The sequence below is a fragment of the Hypomesus nipponensis genome, chromosome 27 (assembly GCF_054491055.1).
Source record: "Hypomesus nipponensis isolate SF chromosome 27, ASM5449105v1, whole genome shotgun sequence".
Lineage (NCBI taxonomy): Eukaryota > Metazoa > Chordata > Actinopteri > Osmeriformes > Osmeridae > Hypomesus > Hypomesus nipponensis.
In genome coordinates this window covers 10,938,627-10,963,651 of record NC_140387.1, presented here as the reverse complement: position 1 = coordinate 10,963,651, position 25,025 = coordinate 10,938,627, and the positions used below count along the sequence as shown (strand labels likewise).

Sequence of the window (25,025 nt, the reverse complement as noted above, 5' to 3'; positions counted from 1 at the left end):
CGGAACATAGGCCATTGATGAATCGTTTCCACCCTCGTCTGTCTTGAGCCATCCTTTCCAGCTGTTTCCTCGTCAGCCCCTTCTTTATGAATTCCTGCTCTGTGCTCCTTCTCCAGGTGTTTTTGGGTCGTCCCCTACCCCGTTTGCCTTGTGGGTTCCATGTCAATGCCTGTTTTGTTATTGCTGTTGTGTTTCTTCGTAGTGTGTGTCCAATCCAGCTCCATTTTTTCCTTAACAGCTGTATATCTACTGTTTCCTGTTTTGTGCATACCCACAGGTTGATGTTGCTAATTGTGTTAGGCCAGAAGACTCCAAGGATGGGTCTTAGACAGTGGTTTATGAAGGTTTGTAGTTTGTTTGTGGTGTTAGTGGTGGTTCTCCAGGTTTCGGAGCCATAGAGCAGCACGGTTTTACCGTTGGAGTTGAAGATTTGGAGCTTCGTCTTGAGAGAGATGTTTTTACTTTTCCAAATTTTGTTTAAGATGTTAAATGCTGTTCTTGCTTTCCCAATTCTTGTCTTCACGTCTTCCTCTGTCCCACCATCAACAGCTATCACACTTCCCAGGTAGGTGAATTTGTCGACATCTTCCAGCATCTGGTCCCCGATGATTATTGTGTCCGTGTTCTTGTTCTTGCTCAAGCTCAAGTTCTTCCTCAAGCTATACATTACAGCCTTAATTTTCGATAAACAGTGGGTTGTTGTCAAAAAGTCCAGGGCCATTTTCATTGCCTGTCCGTCTCTGCCTACTGCCCAGGAATATCTCACAGCCTTTTTTAAGAGAGTAAATACAAAATACTACTGGTCCTGATGCGTTCTAAGTCCAGTAATACTATAATCTGACCTCACACAAATTGCAACAAAAGCTATTTTACTTGTATCATACCCCTAAAGATATTCTCTCATACAAAAAGTGCTAATGAATAATCCAAAGGGAAACTCCTGAAATCCGTGAAATTAAGATTTTAGATTTCCCATGGCGTTTTCATAAACCAATATGGTTTAACATAGCATTGCATAGCATAGCATTAACATAACAAATTAGCATTGTGGCTAGCGTTATGTACGCAGAACATGATCACAAAATAGTGTTTTGAAAATTTAAGTAACTGGCTCGACCCCCCTTTATGCCATAATTATTCAAACTGAAACCCAGAGGACAGCCGACATAGGAAGAGGGAAAGTAGAGCGTTCTTAGCGGGGGGGGGGGAAATAGTGAAACATTATCGAGAATGCCCGAGTGCAGGGGTCGGTCCTGCCTAACTGAACTTGCGCTAAGGTTCATTAAGTAGTTCAAACTATATGTTTGAACTACTTAAGATATGTAGTATGATACAGGCCTAGACGGAGTGTATGAGAAGCTGACAATGTTGAATGCTTAGTTCATTTGTTTGATGTGCAAGGTAATACAAAATGTAATCTATAGGAAAATACATTGCAGAAACAAATACTAGGCTATGGAGTACAGATAACCTACTTGTGCTTTCCAATCAGTATATTGTTTTAATTTGTTAATTAAAATTCTTGTTTGAAGATGGTCACACAAAGGACAGTTGACCATTTGACTGGTCAACTCCCGTGACTTTATTATCTACTGCCCTGGAGAGAGATGCCACATCAAAGAGCTGTGAGACAATTGATGTGGAGATGTCACTAAGTTGAGTGAACCAATCACAGAGTTTGCAACATTGATTGATTGACCTTACAGAATGCCATTTGATCTAAACTGTATATAAGGTTGTGTTTTTTTTATGTTCTTCATCACTTTTGCGAACGATTTGTGGCTAGCGCACCCTTCGTAATGATATATAAAAATAAATAAATGTGAGATAGTAGGTACACAAGCACATAGCCTACATCTTTCTCTAGTTTTACCAGCCTTAAAATGTGGCCATCCCTTTCCCGGTTGCAAAAGCATGTTCCAAAACTTTAACCGCTAGCCTACATTATCATATAATATATTTATTTAGCATATACTTCCACTAAAACGTGTTGCTCGTATGCCATCTCACTGTGTCTGGGTGAGGGGCAGCGTTCTTACCACTAAGACATACTCAGTTGACCCAGTCGTGTAATTAATATTATAAGAACCTAAAAATAAATGTTATGAAGGCAAAGTAGCAAAGACGTTACGTTGTTTATAATACAAGAAGATATATGGTAAATTATTTGACACTTGAAAATTGAAAAATTGTCACAACCTTTATTTATCAAGTTGTCAATGACGATTGTGAGACTGACGTCTCGAGGACTTGACGTAATTTGATTCCTTCCATCGCTCGATACAGTCGCCATACCATAAACTGACCGATTCTAAACAAGAACCGGTCCTCGATACCCATCCCAAGTGAGGATTGCCATTTCACCTCTAGCTGGCTAAACTATTGGACCTCTTTAGAACAGGGTCCCTACTCCTTATGCAAAGTTTGGTGTAAATGCAGTAAAGAGGTGCTGAGATATGACCTCACTTCTTTTATGGTGGCTTGGTTGACAACTTTGATTGGCTGTTCCAGTCAAAAGGTTTAGAAAATCAAAAAAACATGTATTGTCTTTAGTGAGGCTTGGTCTGAATAGAATATGTGCCAAATTTGGTGAAGATTGGACAAACTTTATAGGAGGGGTAGCGAAAAAACGTCATATTCATTCAATCAAAATGGCGGCAACGTTGTCAATTCGGCCACATCAATTTGATGTGTGACTGTAACTAACAAACGATTTGGAAAATCAAAAACCCATATGATAACTTTTGTGAGGCTTGGTCTGAAGATCATCCGTGGCAATTTTGAAGAAGATTCAACAAAAACTGTAGGAGGAGATAAGAAAAAAAGCTTTTCCTTAACATTCAAAATAGCGGAGAATCTATATAACTGAGTATGACGTCATTGGACTCGTCTTGAGTATACAACGATACCTCATTTTCGAAAATGAGACGTGGTTCAAAAGTAAAGTGTGTAAATACACCTTCAACTTTGACCCATTGGTGGCGCTAGATGGTTTGAAATGGAGACTGAAATGGATAGAAACTTGGTGAAATTGATGAGGGGACTGGCCCCAAAGAGTGTGCCAAATTTCACAACTTCTGACAATATGGTTCTAGGGGCTGCCATAGACTCCTATGGCAGAAGAAGATGTATTATAACTACAGAGGGTATAATTTCTGGGGAAATTATAGGGTGTGCTTGCTTGCGTCGGTTGCAGGTGGGTTTTCCCTTCTAGTGATATTTTCATGCATTAACAAGCAAACCCCCTTTGGAACAAGCTTCTGTTACAACGTTGTCACTGGCAGTATTTCAGATGGAATTGCGATTCCAACAGTACCGTCTGTTAACTGAAAATATGCCCCCCAAAACGTTAATACGTTTGACGTTAATTTAGGGGGACATAGTTAATTCAAAAGAAGTTTGCTAGAGGCAAGCTGGCTGCTGTTGCTAGCCACACTTTACCAATTGTTTGAAAGTGCCGGAAATGAGAACGTTTCTTTTGACAATAAAGTTTAGCTATAGCTGTGGCATTGAAGGCAGTACAGTACCCACTACTACACACTGCCAGTGGGCGAGCCGAGTCTGACGGCTAACGTCGAAACAAGACGTGGTCTCACTCAAATTCCAAGTTTTACACAAATCAAAAATATGCTGACCCGCTGCCTGTCTTCGCAATTGCCGTATCTTTAAAACACTGCTCTACATTTTGATGTAGAATTGACCCTGGTACAAAATTATGAAAATACTCAGAAGCAGACCGACAACACTGTTGTCGGCGAGTGTCAACACTGGTGTTGCTGCCGCAATCGTCAATGGAGGCGGACGGGGCTCTTACGTAGCAAACAAATCAAAGTTTTTACAGCAACCTACAGGGCCGGGGTGGGTAATCGGGAGAATCAGGAGAGCTTCACTTTTGGGCCAGTGGGCCACTTCACTTTTCGACCGTATTTTTTGATGTTGACATTTGTCACGTTAGTATTATCTTCTCTAAAAGTAGGCTACACACGTTCCGCATTCTGACACCTCAGCGTCTGCATGGGTTGTACCATATGAGGGAGTTCTCCAGGGATTTGACCAGATTTGAGTTTGTGAAAAAGAGGACACTTTGTCGCTTCGGGGGGGGTTCTCTACAGTCAGAGCTCGCGCAGGAAGGTGGAACATAACGGACATACCCTTTCCAACACTTGTAAGGGCGTAATAACTAGTTTGTGAAAGACCCAGAGAAACACAAATATCCGACGAGGTAAAATCACAGACGATTTTGGAATCCCTGCCGGACGCATTCTTTAGGTCTCAAAAAGAGGACATCTCCGGGTAAAAGAGGACGTCTGGTCACCCTAGCCCTACCGTAACTCGTCAGCGAGGATGGATGGGAGCAGGGCCGGAGTGATGGCATCGCTAGACAAGGTTTTACCACTTGAAAAACGTCTGACAATTAAACTATTTTGTGCCCAAATTATGACCCAAACTTTTCGCATTACGTGTAGAAATCCTTATCTTGCATCCCATCAAACCCATACGTCCAAGCTTTGCGCTAAGGCCAGAATGTTTACAAAGTCTGGCTACGTGCCTGATTAACACTCGGATCTTAGCAGTCTAAAAAATGTTATCAATATAAAAAAAAACAATGCGATCCCTTTCTGTAATCATAATACCCCCCAGAAAAGTTCACTGCACCCCCCAGTTAAAGCAGGCTGCATCAGTTCCTGTTTGGTATTTAAAAAAAAGTGGGCCGGTCATGGGCCTGACACTCCCGGGCTGAAAAGTGGCCCCACTCCGGCCCTGGCCACCTACATTAAAATCTCACCACCTGGCTGTCTTCACAATAGTCATATCATCATAAAATTTCCCTCTTTCTGTTTTTTCGTGTAAGATTTTCTTTGGTCGACCAAGACTGGCCAAAACGACTGGAATTCAACTAATCAAACTTTGAAAGGCTTGTAAAAAAAAACGTACAAACATTTTCGCGATCTGACTCAATAGCTGCTGGACATTGCAGATTCAGCCGCTAATAGCCTACTAATAATAAGACTCGTATCACCAGTCCTGTTGTAACCAAATGCCGATGGTATAAAGTATCTCTTACAATGTACTACAAATTAAAAACATTGTTTGTTTCACATGCAAATCATCAGAGCGCGCTTATCACTTCCTGAACTTGCAGCATGCGAACTTACGTAGACGCTGAGTGGGGAACGTTGCAACAGAGAAAGATTTTGTTGTCTTGGCCGGAGAAGATAATGTCATTCGATTTGGATGTGATTCTTATAATAGGCATATTCATTTTTCAACCCAGGGCGTTAGCATGAGCGAAGTTGGGCTAGACCAACTTCAGGTGGTAGGCTACATCATATTTGACATAGAACTATGAAAAATAAACCGTTGTTGGCAGAGTTTGCATTCAATGTTTTTTGAGTCACCCGGTACTTTGTAAATGTACTTTAATGAAATGCTGCCATACCACATATTTCTTTGCCATTTTGACTTAATAACACCGACAAAGTAGGCTATGGCAGAGTTTGAAGTTCTGCAGCCAATTGTGTTTGTGCCGTGTGCAAAATACCAAACCAAAACAAAGCGCAGATTAACGAAAGGGAAAACAGTAACACCTTATCTTTTAAATTATATATTGTTTGTGTTTGATTATTTGTCTTAAATAATATAATCTACAATTTCTGTTGAACATTTCGTTAATTCAGCAACGATGACACAAGCGGGAATCAGATCTCACACTGCCATATGGCAGATCGACTAAAAAAATCTTAGTAGACCAAGAGCATATTGACCAGAAAATCGACTAGTCAACTAAATGGGGACAGCCCTAGAAAATACTACTATGACACTTTCTACCATGACTGCCGCCTAAAAGACTAGGCGGTCTCACGGGCAACCCGCACTCACTCAAATTACAAAGACTTTCACGACTTAAATCAAAAGTCCGAGATTGCAGTTCCACTCAAAATCGCTTTCTCAACAAAGTCCAATGGTTGGACATTTTTGGGGGTGGTATTTTTCACTCATAATCCAAGCTCCAACTTGTATGCTAGAACGTCTCTATCATGTTGTAGTGTAAAGGGCCCTATTATCGTCCACTCTAAATCTCCAACGTTCGGGGCCCCATTATCGTCCACAACCGTTTCTTCCGTTAATTTCTTAAAGAAGATATACAGCAGCAACAAAAGAAAGTAACTCATCGATATGTATCCATCTTATATTGCTGCACACCAAATTACAGCTTCTTACTTTGAGATTTGAGTATGTAAATACCTTCTCAAACCGTATGTGTAGCATCTGCCTTCCGCAGCGTCAAACTGACATTTCTCCATTGAAAGTGGTTGGGTGGACGATAATGGGACCCCCTGACTAACTGCTAAAGTCAGGAAAGTAACATTTCTAGGCATATCCTGATTGGATTTCAAAACCGGAATGTTATAATATAGGTGTGTATCTATATATTAAAGTACAATGTTGTGACATAACGTTTTTAATTTGTATTATAATGACATTTTGGTAACATTGCTAACGAGCGTCGAGAGCTAGGTGGACGATAATGGGACCCCTTACGCTATCCATGCGTCGTTGCTAACGTGTGTTGACGTGGTGACGTAGCTAGCACAGAGTACCCTTCGTCGACTAAAGGCACTTTTCGCCACAAAAACGTTGTAACCTCCTAAACTGTGCAACGGAACGGAACTCCCAATATAAGCAACTCAATCGAGACCAAGACAAACATTTTGACACAGCTGTTGTCTATGTAGTCCAAATATTGACTGAGCCTTAGGGGGGAAAAAATATATATATGTGAGATAACAATGGTTGTGCCCTTGCCGAAGGCAAAGCACACCCAATAAGAATACGTAGAAACACTTTAGGTGGTTTTGCGGTTTGGACACCAATTACTAAAAAAGCCAATACAGCAACAATAAACAAAACCAGAGAGAAAGGCTGGAAATAAAGTACAGGTTTTTTTACGCACTGACACTGGTGACAAAGTGAGTATAATACTACTGAATGAAACATAAGGGCATTCAAAAAAATTCCAACTCTTCAAAAAGGATTAAATGTAAAAAGTGTCTACAAGAGATACCTCCCCAAAAAAGATTATGCACTTGATGTGGAAATGGAATACAAAAAAATTAAGATGCAGAAGATGGAATTGGCAATCCAATAACTGGAGAAAGGGGCAAGTATGAATGCCATAATCAAGACAAGCGCATCTGCACACACATCAAATCAAATTTGATTTGTAAATAACTTTTTACAACCAATATCATACATACGCCCATAGAACTGCCTCTCAACTAAAATATATCTGTTTTTTGACACACAATTAACTGTATGCCAACTCATCCAAAAGGCATCTTCAAGTTAAAATAAAATGAAATTTGTATTCTACAAATTGTGACTTGTGTATTTTATCTTCAAAGGCAAGAATCTTTCTGTGATGGAAACCTGAGAATCAAACCTCAAGCTGTCCATGTCCTTTTTATAAAATTGCTTTCTGCAGAAGTACCAGACAAAGTTGCGTATATAGGGTAGTCTGTCGGAGTCTGATGAACTCCCCTCAAGGATGTGCCCTTTATACATGGAGATGACGCTACAACCTGTTGATCATATCGGCCCAAAGTTAACGCAAACAAGGTTACAGCTTTCCCATCAACTAAGACAGTCAATAACAATTTGCCATTATGGGCTCTAACGAGAATTGTGCAGTGTTAAGAACTTAAAGGAGTCATTGACTGCAAAACCGATTTTACCTTGTCGTAGTTGAATAACGACAGTTTGGTGGGTAAAATGGACATACAGTGAACCTCAAGTCCCACTGACACCTCTTTCCTATAAACATCTCACAATTAAAAAATGTAGCAGTAAAACGGTCGATTTCCAAAAAGCCGGCGAAATGTTGCTACACCTTTTTTGGATCTGGTCTGTGCCTTTGTCACGCCCCAAAATTTAGATTCAGAATTGGGTTTATTTGCCATGTAGCCTATGTTACACAAACACGGAATTTACTGCGGCAGGAAGGTGCTAACAATAAACACATCCGGGTCTTGAATTAAGTTAAAAAAATACAATAGTTAAACTAATTCTAAGAACTAAACAATTAAAAAATATAACAATTGAAACAATTATATTTAAAATAAGAATTTGAATGAGCAGCATTCGGGCAATTTTGTGCAATGAGAAAACTGCTTTACAATGTCACCTCACTGTTACAGCCCTGACTAGAACGACGGTCTCCTCGGCTGTGAACCGCTCCGGCGTGCGCCTGGCAAATCCGCCGTTATAATAGCAATCCACCATGGCTGAGAGCGCTGCTCTAAAAAGATGACGATCTGATTGCTTTATTGCACGTTACGCCCAAACCACACCCATTAGTAATGTAGCTACTTCGGACAAACCCATTTTAGATTTGCGCCAGATGCAAAGTCATTTATCCCGCTGGCAAAATAGCAACCGCGCAGGAGTCCCGCCCACAAAGTTACTTTCGCTTTGCGTTTTGATACTTGTGTTTCAGATCGTTAAAATAGGGCCCTTAGAGTTAGCTTAGCCTGTTCGTCGATGCTGCCTTGTGAGGTGCTTCAGTACATTACTTGTGCTAGCCGCAGCCGGGTATCGTTTTTTCTCCCCAGAACATAGCTTGCAATTGAAATTAATGTTCTTGTTAATCTGTGACAAAAAGGTAAAGTACTTGGAATATTTCCATTTGGTAAAACAGCTAGAGCTACTTGCTTCCACCGAGTCCAAAATCTTCCACTTCAAAACGCTAGAGCCCGCGCTTATGCAGCAAAAACTTGTGTCTCCCGTGCAACTGCACTACAGCTAACAATTTTAAAGAGGCAGCGTTCACTTTTACCCTAAAACGATACATTTAGATCTTAATTCAATATTGATTTATACAGAACTGTTTGACTAATTTACAGTAGGTATGTAACGCAAGTACATTACAAGTAACTGTAATTAAATTACCTAAAAATGAACAGTAATACCTTAACTTTTTTAGTGGATACGTAATTTAATTACAGTAACGCGTTACACCGCGTTACACCCAACACTGGTTGTATATAACAATTACTATCATAACACACACTGCAGAGTAAGAGTTATATTATAAAATAAAAACACCAGTATTCATGATCGAGAAGCTACATTGTTAAAACCCTCCTGTTACCTTCAAATGTACAAATATCTTTCATCCAAAGAACACCAATGCATACCACATGTGTACAGAACATTGAAAACATATGTTAATTTAACGTTTATTCAGTTGTCCCCATTAAATTAGGAAGTCATGAAATATGAAGCAAAAGTCAATCATATATTTAGAGACGTTAAACATTGAATGGGGTCAAAGATGGGATGACAGGACGGTTAGCAAAAGACAAATGACTTGTGCAAATCTTTGAAAATATGAACATTTATTGAAATGCAAAACAGAAAAATACAAAATTAATATGGACACTAATAACATTTTAAATAATCCTCGTCATCCAGCTCCTCATCCCAACCCACACACATGGCGTGATACCATGTGTGGCAGCTGTCACACTGAACCCACGACACCAATCCCTCCCAGCTCTCAGGAGGGTCAAGTTCCCTGCACCGGCCACACTCCCAAACTTTTGTCTCCATGTCTTCAGGAGTGTGACCTATTCACAGAATAAAAAACAACTTTGAACTAAAAACAATTATCAGATTTTCATGAGTTGGCATTCAAAGAAAGTTGACATGAAGTACACTACCGGTGGATGTCGTGGGTCTAGCAAACGAAGAGCTGGATGATGGTCCGGCGTCTGCAGGTTTGGAGGTTGTATGAATTACAGAAAAAGCATAACCATGTTTTGTTTAGTATTCATCAAGGCTAATGTCACCATCATCTTGTAATATTGTATTTTTTCAGGTTACATAAAGCATTTTCAGTGGGAGGGGGAGGAATGACTTTGAGTCCCCTGGAGGCCACATCCCCCTGCCAATGTTGAAGGCAAAAAAATAAATAATTAATAATACTAAAATACATACTAATTTCTAAGTGTCACAATAGTTAATGCATTGAAATCTATACGCAAATTAAAATGGTAAATAGGTGTGTGCTGACCAGGAGATGGGGAAAGGTGGCCGTGTTCCTCAGCAGGCAGGCTCTGGAGCGATGTTGTGCAGGCAGGCAGCCGGGGACCGTGGGAGGCAGAAGGGGGGACAGAGTGGGATGAGGGACCTGCGATGGAAAGTCCGGACCTGAAGGCGGAAGTAGCCCCAGGGGACACTTGTCTTTTGCGGCTGGGGCGGGAGCCGCCAGACAGGATGGAGGAAGTGGCTGCCAAGCCGGTGTCTTTGGCCCGCTGCTGCTCTCTGTCTTCTCTGGCCAGAGCTTGAGCTTCCCTCCTCACAGCTTGGTCTTCCGCCTCCTCGATGACGTCGGACATCTCCTGGGCTATCAGTAACTTGGCCTTGGTGACATTCCTCCCGACCTTACTGGTGTGGCGGTTATATTATATTTCGGCCAGGAGGTGGGCCAGGTCAACTGTAATCCGGCCTGAAGTTACCAGGGGATGGGTGATGTAAGGATTTGGGGTGGGGGGAGGTGGAGATGCAGGTGGAGCAGGTGGGGGTTGGGCTGGGAAAAGGGGATGTTGGGAGGAAAGTGCAACATCAGGTATAGCCCAGGAAGATGCCGATGGGGTTGGCGGAGGTCGTGAGGAGGGCCCGCACCCTGGCCCGGACGGCATGACAAGTCAATGGCCATCTTAGAAACCAAGAAGGAGTGGCTCACTGCCGACAGATCTCCTGTAACACCAGAGAAATCTGCCTTCAAGGGTCTGAAGAAACTCACATCCAAAGGCTGAAGGATGTGAGATGTGGTGTCAGGCACAGGAGAATGACACCCTCCCTTTGTGCCGCCCGGACCAGCTCTGTATCCAGATGGGACTGATGTCCATCCATTATGAGTAGCAGCGGGTGCTCCTGAGTGGCAATCTTCAGGAAGTGCCCGACAAACCACTTCCTAAAGACTTCACTGTCAATGTATCCTGCTGGCAACTTCCCGTAGAGGGCATCGGGAACCCCTTCTTTATTATAGGGCCCCCCTGGATATCCTCCCTTGTAGATGATGAAAGGGGGGACATCCTCGCCAGCCGAGTTGAGGCCGGCCAGGACGGTGATGTGGTCCCTGGGCCTTCCTGTAAGCATGTTTAGTCCCCCGGGGCACTATGACCTTCCTTCTTGTAGAGTCCACCTGAAACTCCGTCTCGTCAAAGTTGTAAACCTGATGGGGTTTCTCCCTCAACCCGTTTTCCTCCAGGGTGGTGGTGAGGAGCTTAAAATACTCCTCTATTGGCCCCCTCTTGGCGCAGGATGCCCTCCCACGGTCAATGATGTCTGGGGTCCGGGCAGTCAGGCGATGGTGGTGCCGCTCCCTTAAGTTGACCCACCACGTCTGGCAAAGCCTGGTCTTGGGGGCTGCCTGGTGGTGGAGGTTAAAGATGGCCAGAGCGTTGGCCAGGACCTGAGACTTCATCAGTGGAAACCCATGACTGGCAGAGTACAAGAGGTACTCCACCGGGGAATCCTCATCTGCAGGGGTGAGGAGAGTCCTCTGACCCGGAACACAATCAGAGGACACCCTTCCACTGACTCGGTCACTCAGGCTGGTTTTTGGGACCCCAAACTCCTGGGCTGCCTGCCGTGGATTAAGCCTGCCTGCTTTCACCTCCTGTAGGGCCTGCGCCATGGCCTCGTCATCCTCTCCCTCTTCCGCATTTTCCGGATGTTTGGCATCTGCTAATACACATTTATTTTGGTACAGTCAGAAATTCAAAAGTAGTTTAAAATGTCTGAAGAATGCTGATGAATTCTATAAATTGCCATGTATAGGCACATGCATATTTGCCACATGCATAGCCATATATGTATATATATTTACCTTAAACCATTGCAGATTTACAATTTGTATATCCATCTTTTCTTTTCTTGATCCTCGTGTAAAGGAAAAAACTCTTATACTGACACTTTACCTACCTTTCTTTTCTGCTTCTTCTCTTCTCTTTGCTATCTTTCTTTTCTTTTACGTCTTTCCTGCCTCTTCTCTTCTCCTTGCTATCTTTATTTTCTTTCCTGCTTCTGCTTCTTCTCTTCTCCTGGCTATCTTTCTTTTCTTTCCTGCTTCTGCTTCTTCTGTTCTCCTTGCTGTCTTTTTTTTTCTTGCTTCTTTTTTTCTCCTTGCTATCTTTCACGTCTTTTCTGCTCCCTCTTTTCCTCATTTTCTCTCTCTCTCCTCTCTTCCTTTGTTCTGTCTCTGTTCTCTATCTTTTTAGGCAGGAACGTAAAACACACAAGAGAGAAATTGACTCAACAATATTATATAACCTAGCACTGTATTATATTGTTTATCTACACAAACAATGTTTCTAATCTTAAGAGTCACTGCTGACTTTCAACAAATGTACAGACAGTCTTTCTCACTCTCAATCACACACACACTCATCAACATTATTTGCATAATTTATTAGTAATTCATTATCATTGTGCATGAAAATACTTGATGTAGCCTGGCTTATGAAAAACAAAAAAACATTTGATTATGTCTGTCTTTACGTTTCAGATCTACAAAACAAACATGATAGTGCTCCGATTATTTATAAGTTTTTCCCGCAGTCACAACTTTTTTTTCAGACATCAAACTTGTTTGCCTGCCCCCTCCCTCCCCTTGACTACAGATCACGTCACACGTGACGGTGTATTTTCATTGGCTAGACAAAGTAGTGTTGAGCTAGCGTTGAAATACACTCATATGCCAACCCATAGTAGCAGTACGATGACAATACAGAAACACTTTTCAGAGTAAAGATCGTTGCCCGAGTGTCGCCGAGTGGTCTTTCTGCTTTCTCTCATCAAAGTAACTTTTCTATAGTATTTAGACATGTAAACGTTCATACATGTTCATGAAATTTGACACATAGATTGTTTGATATGCATAAAGTAATACTACTTACACTTTGCTGGTGATCGCGGGTGAAAATGCTTTCAAAAAGACCAGAAACTGCGTCACGTCGGAGAAATGGGGATTGGACAATAAGAGCTTATGGCGATCGGGATTGGACACTGTGACGTTACCTATTAGACTAACTGTTATTCGGCATTAGACGGGATGTAATACCTCGGGGCAGGGGTTCCCAAATCAGTCCTCGGGCCTCCCTGCCCTGCATGTTTTATATGTTTCCCTGCTCCAACACACCTGATTCCAATGAATGGGTCATTATCTAGTTATGCAGAAACCTGCTAACGACCATTCATTGGAATCAGGTACATTGGAACAAGGAAACATCTAAAACATGCAGGGCAGGGAGGCCCGAGGACCAGGATTGGGAACCCCTGCCCCAGGGTATTCCAGCTAGCGGGTTTAAAAAACTGTGAGCCTAACCCTGAACTCTGAGTTGATCTACTTTAGGCTCTAAGTTTATGGCAGGTGAATTCTGCTTGAGGAACTGTGGATTTTTAATTTTTTTATGTTGTTCTGATGTTTTTTTTTGTTTTTTTATAAAAAAAAAAAGAGTAACTGTGGAATTGAGTTAAGTTAGTATTTTTTATTTATTTTTTAAGCTCTAGAGTCTAGAGGCTCTCAAGAGAACTTGGAGCTTAAAAAATATATTTTTTATTTACAAACTTAGAGTCTAGAGAGTGGAATGTTGCACATGTGATTCTATAGTTGTGATTTTTATTTAAAGATGAATATCTTTATTATTATTTTAATATTTAGTATTATTTACACATTTTATAGTAAGTGAGAGAGCTTCTACACTGGAATGTTGCACATTCCCTGCAAAATAATGGATGGTTGTCAATTCATGATACTCTCGTCTTGTAATTTAAATACTTAAAATACAATACCAATGTTGTTAAGAATAACTAATTTCATAAATAATGCTACACAATAAATAGAATGCTGTAATCGACACCGTGATCGGTATTATCGGATTGGCAGATACTGATTTCAGTGATTGGTGATCGGCACCAAAAAACCTGATCAGAGCATCTCAAATTTTCACCAAGTTTCATGCAACCTATTGGAGCAATCCAATCGCGACTCCTCCTAAAATCTTTGTCCAGTCTTCACCAGATTTGGCCCAGATTATCTTCAGACCAAGCCTCACAAGTTTCCATGAGCTTTCACAAGCCTCCATGGTTTTTTGATTATCAAAACCGTTTTTTGGTACAGCCGATCAAAATCGGCAGGAGACCCAACAAACAGGAAGTTGGGTCGTATCTCAGCAAATCTTTGATGGATTCACACAAAACCTGCTATATGTACTTGGAACCTTGTTCTGAGGATGTCTAAAAAGTTTTTTTCTTGTCATTTGACCTGCTTGGCCCCCTCATTGCTGCTTGCAGCTATATTTGAATATCCTTTTGATTACAGTGCTTGGGTTTGCTATGTATAAATTAAGCTCATAACCAGGATATGTAAAGATAATTCCAAAATGGCAATGAAGGAGATGTGAATACTCACTGGAGGTGGCAGATGGACTGTGATGTCGTCGGTGTCTACAGGAGAATCCAGCCACTGCCTCTCCTCAGAGGATTGGCTGTCTGTGTAGCCTTTCCTTCTGATAGGCTGTGACTGCTGAATGTTAGGTCTCTTGGATAGGCTGTCCATGTCCTGGCTGTCACCATTCTATTCATACAAAGTTGGAAGTTGAGCAATTTTTCATGATCCTAGGTCATAGATACTGTATATGTTAGAGTTTGCTGCCTTTAGCTTTATCACAAAGAGAACATTTAACCCTTAGATGTAGGCTATACTTTGTTGATACTGAAGGTTTCCATGACATGGCAAAAAAATAAAAATTGTATGCATTTAGACAACACACTTTTGGATGCAAGTTCTTCAAGAAGGTGTAACTCATGACTAACATTTCAGCATTTCATCTAGTTACACTACACAACATTAGCCTGGGAAAAAAACGAATGGCTCGGGGTCTGGCTTCCCTGCCATTCCCCTGAGCTGCGAAAACTGCTGGTCCGATCACAACCATTTTTTTGATATGGGGTGGGTTTACTTCGATGACTGTACAGTGGAGCCATAGACCTATTACTAAGTAGACCAATCATAAAATCTATTTAAAGATGGCCATTAGTTTCTATGACAAGTGCTCACTGACCCAATGAAGCTTGCAATACTGAGATATGGTCAGCACCATGTTGAATTTGCATTAATTGCTCGTTTGGTCTTGTGCAATACAGTGACTTGTTTATGGCAACCAGTTTATAGGTTTATGTCACCTTTGACGTAGGCCAAAAGATGGGGTGCTAGTTTCCCCCTTTTTAATTTATTTAACCTTTAAAGGCAGGATAGGTACGTTTTTCGAACAATTCAAATTCAAATCTCCTACCCCTTCCTTCAAAAACACTCCTCTAAAACACATGAACACGCTGGCTGACTACTGCCTACTACCTACTACTAAGTAGGTAGACAGACAAGTACCCTGTCAAGTCATTGTATTCGGTCCGAATGCCTCCCAATCATTAGTGCCTGTGTTGTATCACCCGATGCATGACTCTCTGGATTGGAATCCCCTCGCGGGAGCGCGCGCGATTCAAAGAGTGAAGGATTTCGTCTTGATATTGCATCCAAAAGAAGGGGAGACAGAAGTCTCACATTATACCGTCTTTGTTGTTGAATTCAAGAGAAGGATGTCTTATCTGTGTAAATATCAGATGCTATTTTCAACACAAAATCCTTAAAATTCGTCATTCAAACGGTATAGTAAAGAACGCGAACCAACATTCTTGCTCCACGATATCGCATTCTGAGGAAATATACCCCAGTATGATCATGATTGTTGTTGTAGTTCAAAGTATTTCACATGGCACGGTTCTTCATACTAATGTATAGGTTCAAAGGAATGCGATTTTAATGCAGTTAGCCTGTGCGTAGGGTGGGTTACTCAGACAGGTCGAAAACAACAGCCTTCTGATCCAGAATCAGCTGTCCTGAAAAGGGACCAAAGGTTCACATGCCTAGCCTACAAAAGACAAGTACTAAAAACAATGTATCAACCATGTATTAACATCAAAAGAACCATCAAATCAAATTTTTAAGAAAGGAAATATTATTCTTATTGTTTAAATCAATGAAATAAATGAAAAAATAAAACATAATAATCCCTCAACTACCATGGACTGTTCTGTTTTCAGACCTGTCCACCCTTTACATACACATGTATTGGTATTCAATTTATGCTATTAAATGTACATAATGCTGGCGTAGAAGGATATAAACTTATGCGGGGGGAGAGCATTTCATGGCAGGTTTTCCATTACATGTAAGTACAATGCACCCCCTGTTAACCTTGACTAGGACAGTGTGACATGCCTGAAACTTACTGTGGTTACTCATACTAGTGCCCTCAGTGTACAGTAAGAATTATTTGATGCTGGGATATACAGAACAGACAATAGAGGGGGGGTGCATTTCACGACAGGTTTGTTGTATTCCTTCTTGCCATGAAAAGCCCCCCCCCCCCCCCCAACTCTCACTAGAAAAGTGTCAAATGCCTAAAACTTACTGTGGTTACTCATACTAGCCCCATCTTGTGCAATGCACCCCCCACTCACCAAACTTACTCATGCAGGTAATCCCCAAATATACTTACTGTGCTTACTCATACTAGTGTCTTTTTGGTCAGACATCCCAAGTCTCCCGGAAGTTCCGGGAGTCTCCTGCATTTTAATAGCGGCTCCATGACACCCGCAAATGCTATACAATATACTGGAAATCGGGGATTTTGTATTTAGAGCTATTTAGAGCGAGCGGGAGACTGTCCAGTGGTCATTTCTGGTAGAGACAGGAGCATAGCGCGCGTCGTGATTGCGTCTCGGGGGGGGAATAGCGATACGTGCTGGTTAAGGGGGTACATCATGCGTCCGGATTGTGTCTCGGGGGGGGGGGGCTGGAGAAGCCACCTCCCTGAAATTAGTCTCTGCAGGTTGGGATGTCTGTGACCTGATCGACACACCAAGTGTAATAGACTCTGGAGAAGTTCGTATTTTGCAACCGACATGCGCAGTTGAGCCTGCTTGACAGTCGTGTGACGTAGGGTGATAATTGTTCTATAGGTAAGACGTCCATGGGCTTACATTCCACCCTTAGGAATACTTACACCCTTGTCTGTACACCCTAATTAAGACACTGGGCCGACCCCCCCCCCCTTGTTTTTTGTTTAGGGCACCTTGATTGTGTGCCAGATTAGTTTAAGAGTGTTGTGCGAAGGAGTTAGGACAGCTTAGGGGTGGGGATGTTATATATTAGATTTGTATAATCCGTTTCTATATAGTTGAAACGTAAGCCTATATCTATGAATGTGTGGTCTCCTGTATACATAAAGAAACATTTTTCAATTTGGGCGCATTCAAACAATCCCCTCAGTGAAGGTTGGTTAGCAACAGCAGCAGTGACTGACCTTCAGTGACAGGTGGGGGAAGTGCACTTATGAGAGAGGCTGGTATAGAGAGAGTATTAGAGAAGCTGACAAAGTTGAATGCGCTTTTCCCTACTTACAATGCGGATAGCCGCTAACATGAGCCCAGCGTTTTCAGACAGAGACGTTGTTACTGACAATCGCTTAACTTTGTTAAATTAACCAGTTTTCCCAAAACATTTTTCAAGCTTATTTATGTTTTTTGGGTATATTTTCAGCTTGCAAACGGAAATGTTGTAATAGGGATTCCAGCTGAGATACTGCCAGTGACAACGTTGTTAGAATCAGCTTGTTTCAAAGTGGGTTCTTTATTAATGAATGAATGTAATATTTATGCCAAAAAATATCACAAGGAGGGGAAAACTTAAGGGCAAGTTTAAGTTATATAGGTTAAGACCATTTTTACACAGGATTGCCCAATTTCTTCAATTTTCATGAAACTGTTTCAACTGTTGCTGCCACATAGTCTATCACCATATCACCTCTTATTATTTTGAAGTGTAAATGAGCAGCAACAAATGTAAGCTTTTTAATCTATGCGATATTCATAAATAATAAGTAGCCATACTTATAGTATAAAAAACGGACCCGTCTGCAACGGATGCAAGCACACTTCACAATTTCCCCTGAAATTTTACCCTCTCTAGTTATACTTATTTCACTACAAGATAGATGGTGTGGTTAGACTTTTTATGCCCAGCCAGAACAATGACGGAGCCAGGTATTCAAGTTTACTGTTACCTTAATACGACACATTACATACAATCATACTTAAAAAAAGAAATGTACAGTAAGGGAAAAAAAGATTTGATTCCCTGCTGATTTTGTATGTTCTGTGTTTTTGTGTGTTTACCCACTGACAAAGAAATGATCAGTCTATAATTTGAATGGTAGGTTTACAGAATAACAAAATAACAGAATCCAATAACTGGATAACAAAATCCAGAAAAAGTATGTCAAAATTGTTATAAATTGATTTGCATTTTAATGAGTGAAATAGGTATTTGACCCCTTTGCAAAACATGACTAAGTACTTGGTTGCAAAACCCTTGTTGGCAATCACAGAGGTCAGACATTTCTTGTATTGTATCAGTTGCACACATCTCAGGAGGAATTTTGTCCCACTCCTCTTTGCAGATCTTCAATTCATTAAAGTTTCGAGGCTGACGTTTGGCAACTCGAACCTTCAGATTTTCTATGGGATTCATGTCTGGAGACTGGCTTGGACACTGCAGGACCTTAATGTGCTTCTTCTTGAGTAACTCCTTTGTTGCCTTGGCCTGTTGGCCGTGTGTTTTGAGTCATTGTCATGCTGGAATACCCATCCACAACCCATTTTCAATGCCCTGGCTGAGGGAAGGAGGTTCTCACCCAAGATTTAAAGGTACATGGCCCCGTCCATCGTCCCTTTGATGCGGTGAAATTGTCCTGTCCCCTTGGCAGAAAAACACCCCCAAAGCATGTTTCCACCTCCGTGTTTGACGGTGGGGATGGTGTTGTTGGGGTCATAGGTAGCATTCCTCCTCCTCCAAACATAGCAAGTTGAGTTGATGCCAAAGAGCTCGATTTTGGTCTCATCTGACCACAACACTTTCACCCAGTTCTACTCTGAATAATTCAGGTGTTCATTGACAAACGGGCCTGTACATGTGTTTTCTTGAGCAGGGGGACCTTCACTTTCAGTCTTTCACGGCGTAGCGTGTTACCAATTGTGTTCTTGGTGACCATGGTCCCAGCTGCTTTGAGATCATTGACAGATATAGACAGCCCAAGGCCGAGGGAGATTGAATGTTCTTTTGTGTTTATTCCATTTGCGAATGATCACACCAACTGTTGTCACCTTCTCTATGGTCTTGTAGCCCATACCTGCCTTGTCTAGGTATACAATCTTGTCCCTGACATCCTTGGACAGCTCTTTGGTCTTGGCCATGATGGAGAGTTTGGAATCTGATTGATCGATTGCTTCTGTGGACAGGTGTCTTTTATACAGGTAACAAACTGAGATTAGGAGCACTCACAATGTTTGTCAAGAGTGTCCTCCTCATCTCAGTTTCTTACCTGTATAAAAGACACCTGGGAGCCAGAAATCGTTTTATTTGAGAGGGGGTCAAATATTTATTTCACTCATTAAAATGCAAATCAATTTATAACAAGTTGGATCTTTTTGTTTGTTTGTTGTCTCTCACTGTTCAAATAAACCTAACTGTATATCAAAAATCCCCTCACTGTATATCACTAGCACTTGGAATCAACAAGGCGCCATCTTTAAAGAGGTTTGATGCTTGGTCTACTTAATATTAGGTCTATGGTCTGATGGCAAACCTTTTATTTGTTGGTGGGGCTGTAGACAAACAAATCTTAATCTGCTGTTGCTTGCTTTTCGACAGGTACACTTGCACTTATAGCGATTCATGTTTAATTGTAACTTGTTTAAATACATGCTCTTATGGGTTTTCCCTTTGCCACTTATTTTGGTAGTTTACAATATGTGCTTCATTTGCCTACCCGCAATGTTTTTGGGGGTATCTTGTTGTTATTATCAGTGACCTATGCACTTTTAAAGCGCTTTCTTGGAAGTCGCTTTGGATAAAAGCGTCTGCTAAATGAATACATGTAAATGTAGTCCCTTTGTTAACTAATGACACTTGAAGAATTGTTGTACAGATCATTGATAATACAAAGCAGCATCCAGACACTACATGTGAAATATGATGTGGCATTATGTGATATAATTCGCATTAAAGTATCTGAACCGGGTAAAATGTGAACTTTATTGCTGCACAAAATACATTTACAAGTACAACAAAAGAAAGCCCATTATGAATAGAAAAAAGTATATGAAACAGTAGAATATTATTCGTAGGTTAAATAGATAGAAATAGATTAAAAAAATGATAACAATTAGTATGTTGTGTTTTGTATGATTACCTTATCTGATGAATACTTCCACAGCTCTACACTGTCCATGCTGTTTCTCTTGGCAAATTTAGGTCTTGCTCCTATGGTGGAAAAGACACACATAATTGTTTTTTTGTTGAGAAGTACTCCACTCATAAGAGTTTATTGTTGAAGCAATAAAGCATGAGAGGGTGTGGTACATCGCCCAATTCCCCCATGGGTGTGCTGCAGTCATGCCAAGTGCCATTGACCAGACAACCCATGGGTTATTGGTCAATACACCAGCCTCCGCATCATCCATTATTGTGTGATATTGTACACCTCGTCGGGCACTATCCCTTACGTAACAACTTTCTTGTCTGAAGACAAGGGTCATGTGACCGACTGTCCACACTGTAACTAGGGAAAACCGCCTTGCGGTTATCCACTCCTATCGGATTTTGAATGGCATCGATTGCTCTACAGGACTTATGATCATCGTTTGATACCCCTGTTCTGCCTAATTGCTTTAATAATCTATCAGTCCCACCACAATACTACCTCAACAGCGCAAATACAGGGAAAACAAAACTAACTAAGTGCTTGAAAGTGTGTTTGGAAGCTAGTACTGTAGCTGGCTAACACAGCAGCATCCTGTGCTTTAGAGAACTGGATAGCACAACCTAGCAGGTATAATTTCCTAAATGTGGACGAGAATGAATGAAATCATAGTGCTCCGCTCCATGTCAGAGGTAGGTAGAGAGTCAGCTAACTACGAGTAGTAATACATTTACATTTATTCATTTAGCAGACGCTTTTATCCAAAGCGACTTCCAAGAGAGAGCTTTACAAAGTGCATAGGTCACTGATAATAACAAGATAGCCCCAAAAACATTGCAGGTAGCCAAAACATGAAGCACATATTTTGAACAAACAAAATAAGTGCCAAAGGGAAGAACCATAAGATGTAGTTAAACAAGTTACAATTAAACAACATAAATCGCTATAAGTGCAAGTGTACCTGTAGAAAAGCAAGCAACAGTAAAAAATATTTCACAGCGAGTGGAGTGCTGAGACAAGTATCTCCTGATCTTCCGGATGTTGTAAAGGGTGAATCTACACGACCGGGAGACTGCAGCAATGTGGGGTGTGAGGGAGAGCTCGTCATCCATGGTCACCCCAAGGTTCCTGGCAGAGGATGAAGGGGTCACCGTCACAGATCCCAGGGTGATTGAGAGGTCGTGGGAGATGGAGGGTTTGGCCGGGATGATGAGAAGTTCTGTTTTGGCAAGGTTCAGCTGGAAGTGGTGCTTGGTCATCCAGGCGGAGATGTCTGTGAGGCAGGCCTCAATCCTAGCTGGATCGGTCGGGGGGAATGACAGGTACAGCTGCGTGTCGTCAGTGTAAAAGTAGTAGGAGAAGCCATGGGAGGTGATGATTGGTTCAAGTGAGGTAGTGTACAGAGAGGAGAGGAGGATTCCAAGGACGGAGCCCTGTGGGACACCAGTGGCACAGGCGAGGGCCTGACAGTTTGCCTGCCCAGGAGATCTGGTTGGATCTTTCCAACAGGTAGGATGAGATCCACTGGAGCGCAGTGCCAGTGATGCCCATCTCAGAAAGTCTGGAGAGCAGGATCTGATGGTTAACTGTATCAAACGCTGCAGAAAGGTCCAGCAGATTGATGACGGATGACCTTGAAGCCGCTCTGACAGACTGGAGGGCAGTGGTGACTGACAGTGGTGGCCAGTCTTGAAGCCCGATTGGTTGGGGTCGAGTAATAAAAGTATACTAATGACGTATGTCACAACTGTTTGAACTATGTGAGGCTGCAACATAGCCTATCACCATTCCCTTGCACTAACGGAAATGGCAACAGAACCCTGTTTCATTCCATATTTAGTATTTTGAAGGGTAAATGAGCAGAAAAAAAAGTATGCTTTTTAATATATGCCATCTTCTTAAATAATAAGTATGCATACTTGAAATATCAGTTTTTAAATGCCAGTAAAAAAATTGACCCAATTGCAATCGAAGCAAGCACACCTCACAATTTTCCCAGAAATTGTACCCTTTCTAGTTTAACTTTTAAATGTTTAATTGTATTTATTGGGCAACATTTTGAACTTAAAAAGGGTTGCACCCTTTAGAGTCTTTCCATCTTATGTTGTACGAGTGGATGTTCTCAAACAGATGCTCCCTGTTTCAACTAAATGCACACAAACAGTGGACACTTTATTCACTTCCTCTCAATATCCTTTTCTCTTTCCTTCCAAAACACATACTCTCTATTCCTCACACAGACACACAACTAGGCTTTTCCCACCAGACTCAACCCTTTCCACCTCTCATCACTGCCAAGTTGGTGGTTTGGAATGAACTGTAATATTGATCTGGGGCCGTATTCACAAAACATCTTATATTTAGAGTTCTCCTAAATAGCAGTAAAAGTTCTTAACTAAGAGTTACCTCCTAAAATATATTCAGGAAGCTGAAGTGAAGTGTGTGTTTGTCTGTATATGTATCATTTAACTTTAAATTACAAACAAAGCATTTATGTCTGCATAGGTATCATATACTGTAACTTGAATTTACGAATAAAGTGAACCCAAACTTGATCGTTATTGCTAGTTGTAGACCACGGGGGACAGGGCATTCTTATTTCAAGTTTCTCTTCCCTGGAACAGATTTCATGTTCCAATCTTGGGGAGCAGGCACTTGGTGTCTAGGGCTACATCAAATACCCCTTTTTGTCTGCTAAACTGCTACACTAGTTCACACTTGACCGTTGGGGACCTCACCCTTACTGTTATTGTAACTGTCAGTTGCTCCTTTGCATTCTCTAATTCCTGGTCTCTTCTCTCTGTCCCACCTCCACACCTCCCCTGTGGTGTGGGGGGTTGTGTTGTCAACATCTGCATGGTCACCGGTCTGCCAACGTTGGACCTGTTTGCCAGTGGATATTGGTCTATGACGGTCTACCAACGTTGGACTTAGTCGCCAAGTGGACAAAGGAGACTGACTCCTTTGACGGACAACAAGGAGTTTCTGGTCCCTTTCTGTCCATCCATCTACATGGCTGTCCTGTGATGATGCTATGGGCGTATGTGAAGCCCTCTGTGACATTGCTTGTAAAAAGGGCTATCATTTGATTTTGATTTGAAGCTGCTGAGCAACTTTTACGTAGAAATGTGGAGAAATATTAATCTAAGAGAAAGGGCGGGGTTGACCTTGTTGCTATGGATAATGTCAACAAGCTTACTAACTATATGCCCATTGATTGGCTGATAGGGGATGGATCTCTGTCAATGATTTAATCATATATATATTGTAGAACAAGGTATTATTTCGCAATATGTTAAAAAAATATTTTCTTTGCTATTTTCAAGTAAAGATTTTAAATTGTAGACTGATTGTAGGCTGATTGTCAGCCTCTTACATATGAATCTCGTAAACAAATAGCGAATATGCATAAAGCTTTAAACTAGCTTTTCCCTGTGTGATAAAAAAGTATATATATAAATACATATATAGATACTGGATGAGAAAACACTTATACACCCATATCTAAGATAAGTCAAGAAAGCAGGATCATGGAATTTGATATATTTTCCTCTTCACTGTGGTAAAATGAAGGGTGCTCGGCGCTTAAAGAATCTTGAATCTTTCAAGGGGGATTTCTCTGCGAGAGCATTCCAGGTTTACCGACATTCATATACGCTTATAGAGGGTTTTCACCGACATTACATTCTGGGCGGTAAACCTGATGCGCGGCCATATTGGAGGCACTCTGTGTAAACAACTGAACGGAGTACAACCAAAGAACGTATATTCTATACTCTTTGGTACAACTGTAGCCGTGTCTAAACGACCAAAATGGTCATCAAAACGCGTCCAAGATCCAAAGGCATATAGGGAAGGACTTGCACCACAAGAAAAGGGTTGATAGTTTGAGAAATTAGGATGTATTGCCGGTGCAGATCCCTACCAGTTAACCTAGCTCCCTCTACTTGGATTTGTGACGACCCAGTGATTCTGCCTTTAGTTGGATATCCCAATATTGTTAACTACCTTTCTTGCCGAACCCATACACATGCAGTAGTTTGATATGAATTATATTATGTCAATGTCAGCTTTACAGTAAAATAAGCACAGTAAAAACAGTAATTGTTTTTACTATTAAAAATTATCATTACAATAGAACATTTGTTATGAGCCGCTGAAATAAACATTTCACAATACCTGACAAGAAATGTGCCTAACAAATACAGATGTTGTCCAGATTTTTCCCTCGTAGATCTTGGTTGAGCTTTGCCAACCACAAGCGCCTCCTTTACTCAGATAATATTTGGCATTCCTCTCCCTGGTTTTTAATAACTTTTGGAAGTCAATACTATACCAAATGTTTTTCTCGTTCTGTCCTATTGGTACAACCTGAAACACGGCAATAATTCAACATTTTCCTTGACGACGTTCGGGATATACTTCAGTGCCAGTGCTTTGTTGTGATGCGGAGTGCCTCCAAGATGGCGACTTCCGGTCCGATGACGCGTCGTGAAAACCCTCTATACCATGGTCTGGGTGAATACTCGATTCTGATTGGCTGCAGGGGTGTCCGATCTCAGGTGATAACGGATACCTACTGCGTCATTGCAGCAAAACTGTCTTTTCACCATTCTGAATTATTCTGCTGGCTACACA

General features: G+C 41.4%; 2 protein-coding genes across 5 annotated transcripts in view; both read right to left on the bottom strand.

Annotated features, from left to right (window-relative positions):
* gpsm1b (G protein signaling modulator 1b) overlaps positions 1–25,025 on the bottom strand; it is a 96,308-nt gene that overhangs the window by 26,158 nt on the left and 45,125 nt on the right. The window contains exons 10-11 of the mRNA XM_084693671.1: positions 20,379–20,449; positions 14,480–14,644 (exon numbers count right to left, since the gene is read on the bottom strand). Coding sequence (XP_084549797.1) covers positions 14,480–14,644; positions 20,379–20,449 — 236 coding nt within the window. The remainder of the gene's footprint in view (positions 1–14,479; positions 14,645–20,378; positions 20,450–25,025) is intronic.
* Positions 9,381–11,396, bottom strand: LOC146220797 (uncharacterized). Of its 4 annotated transcripts, none has more exons than XR_014750882.1 (3): positions 10,076–11,396; positions 9,723–9,946; positions 9,381–9,629 (listed from the first exon to the last, which is right to left on the bottom strand). XR_014750882.1 is itself a non-coding variant. In XM_084693670.1 (3 exons), exons 1-3 carry the CDS (start codon positions 10,398–10,400, stop codon positions 9,630–9,632), a joined length of 405 nt encoding a protein of 134 aa, XP_084549796.1. In that variant the 5' UTR covers positions 10,401–11,396; the 3' UTR covers positions 9,381–9,629. The 4 variants fall into 4 exon arrangements, 2 of the variants coding, with proteins under 2 accessions (XP_084549796.1, XP_084549795.1); XM_084693670.1 differs by having other exon boundaries at positions 9,381–9,658; positions 9,723–9,773; XM_084693669.1 differs by having other exon boundaries at positions 9,723–9,773.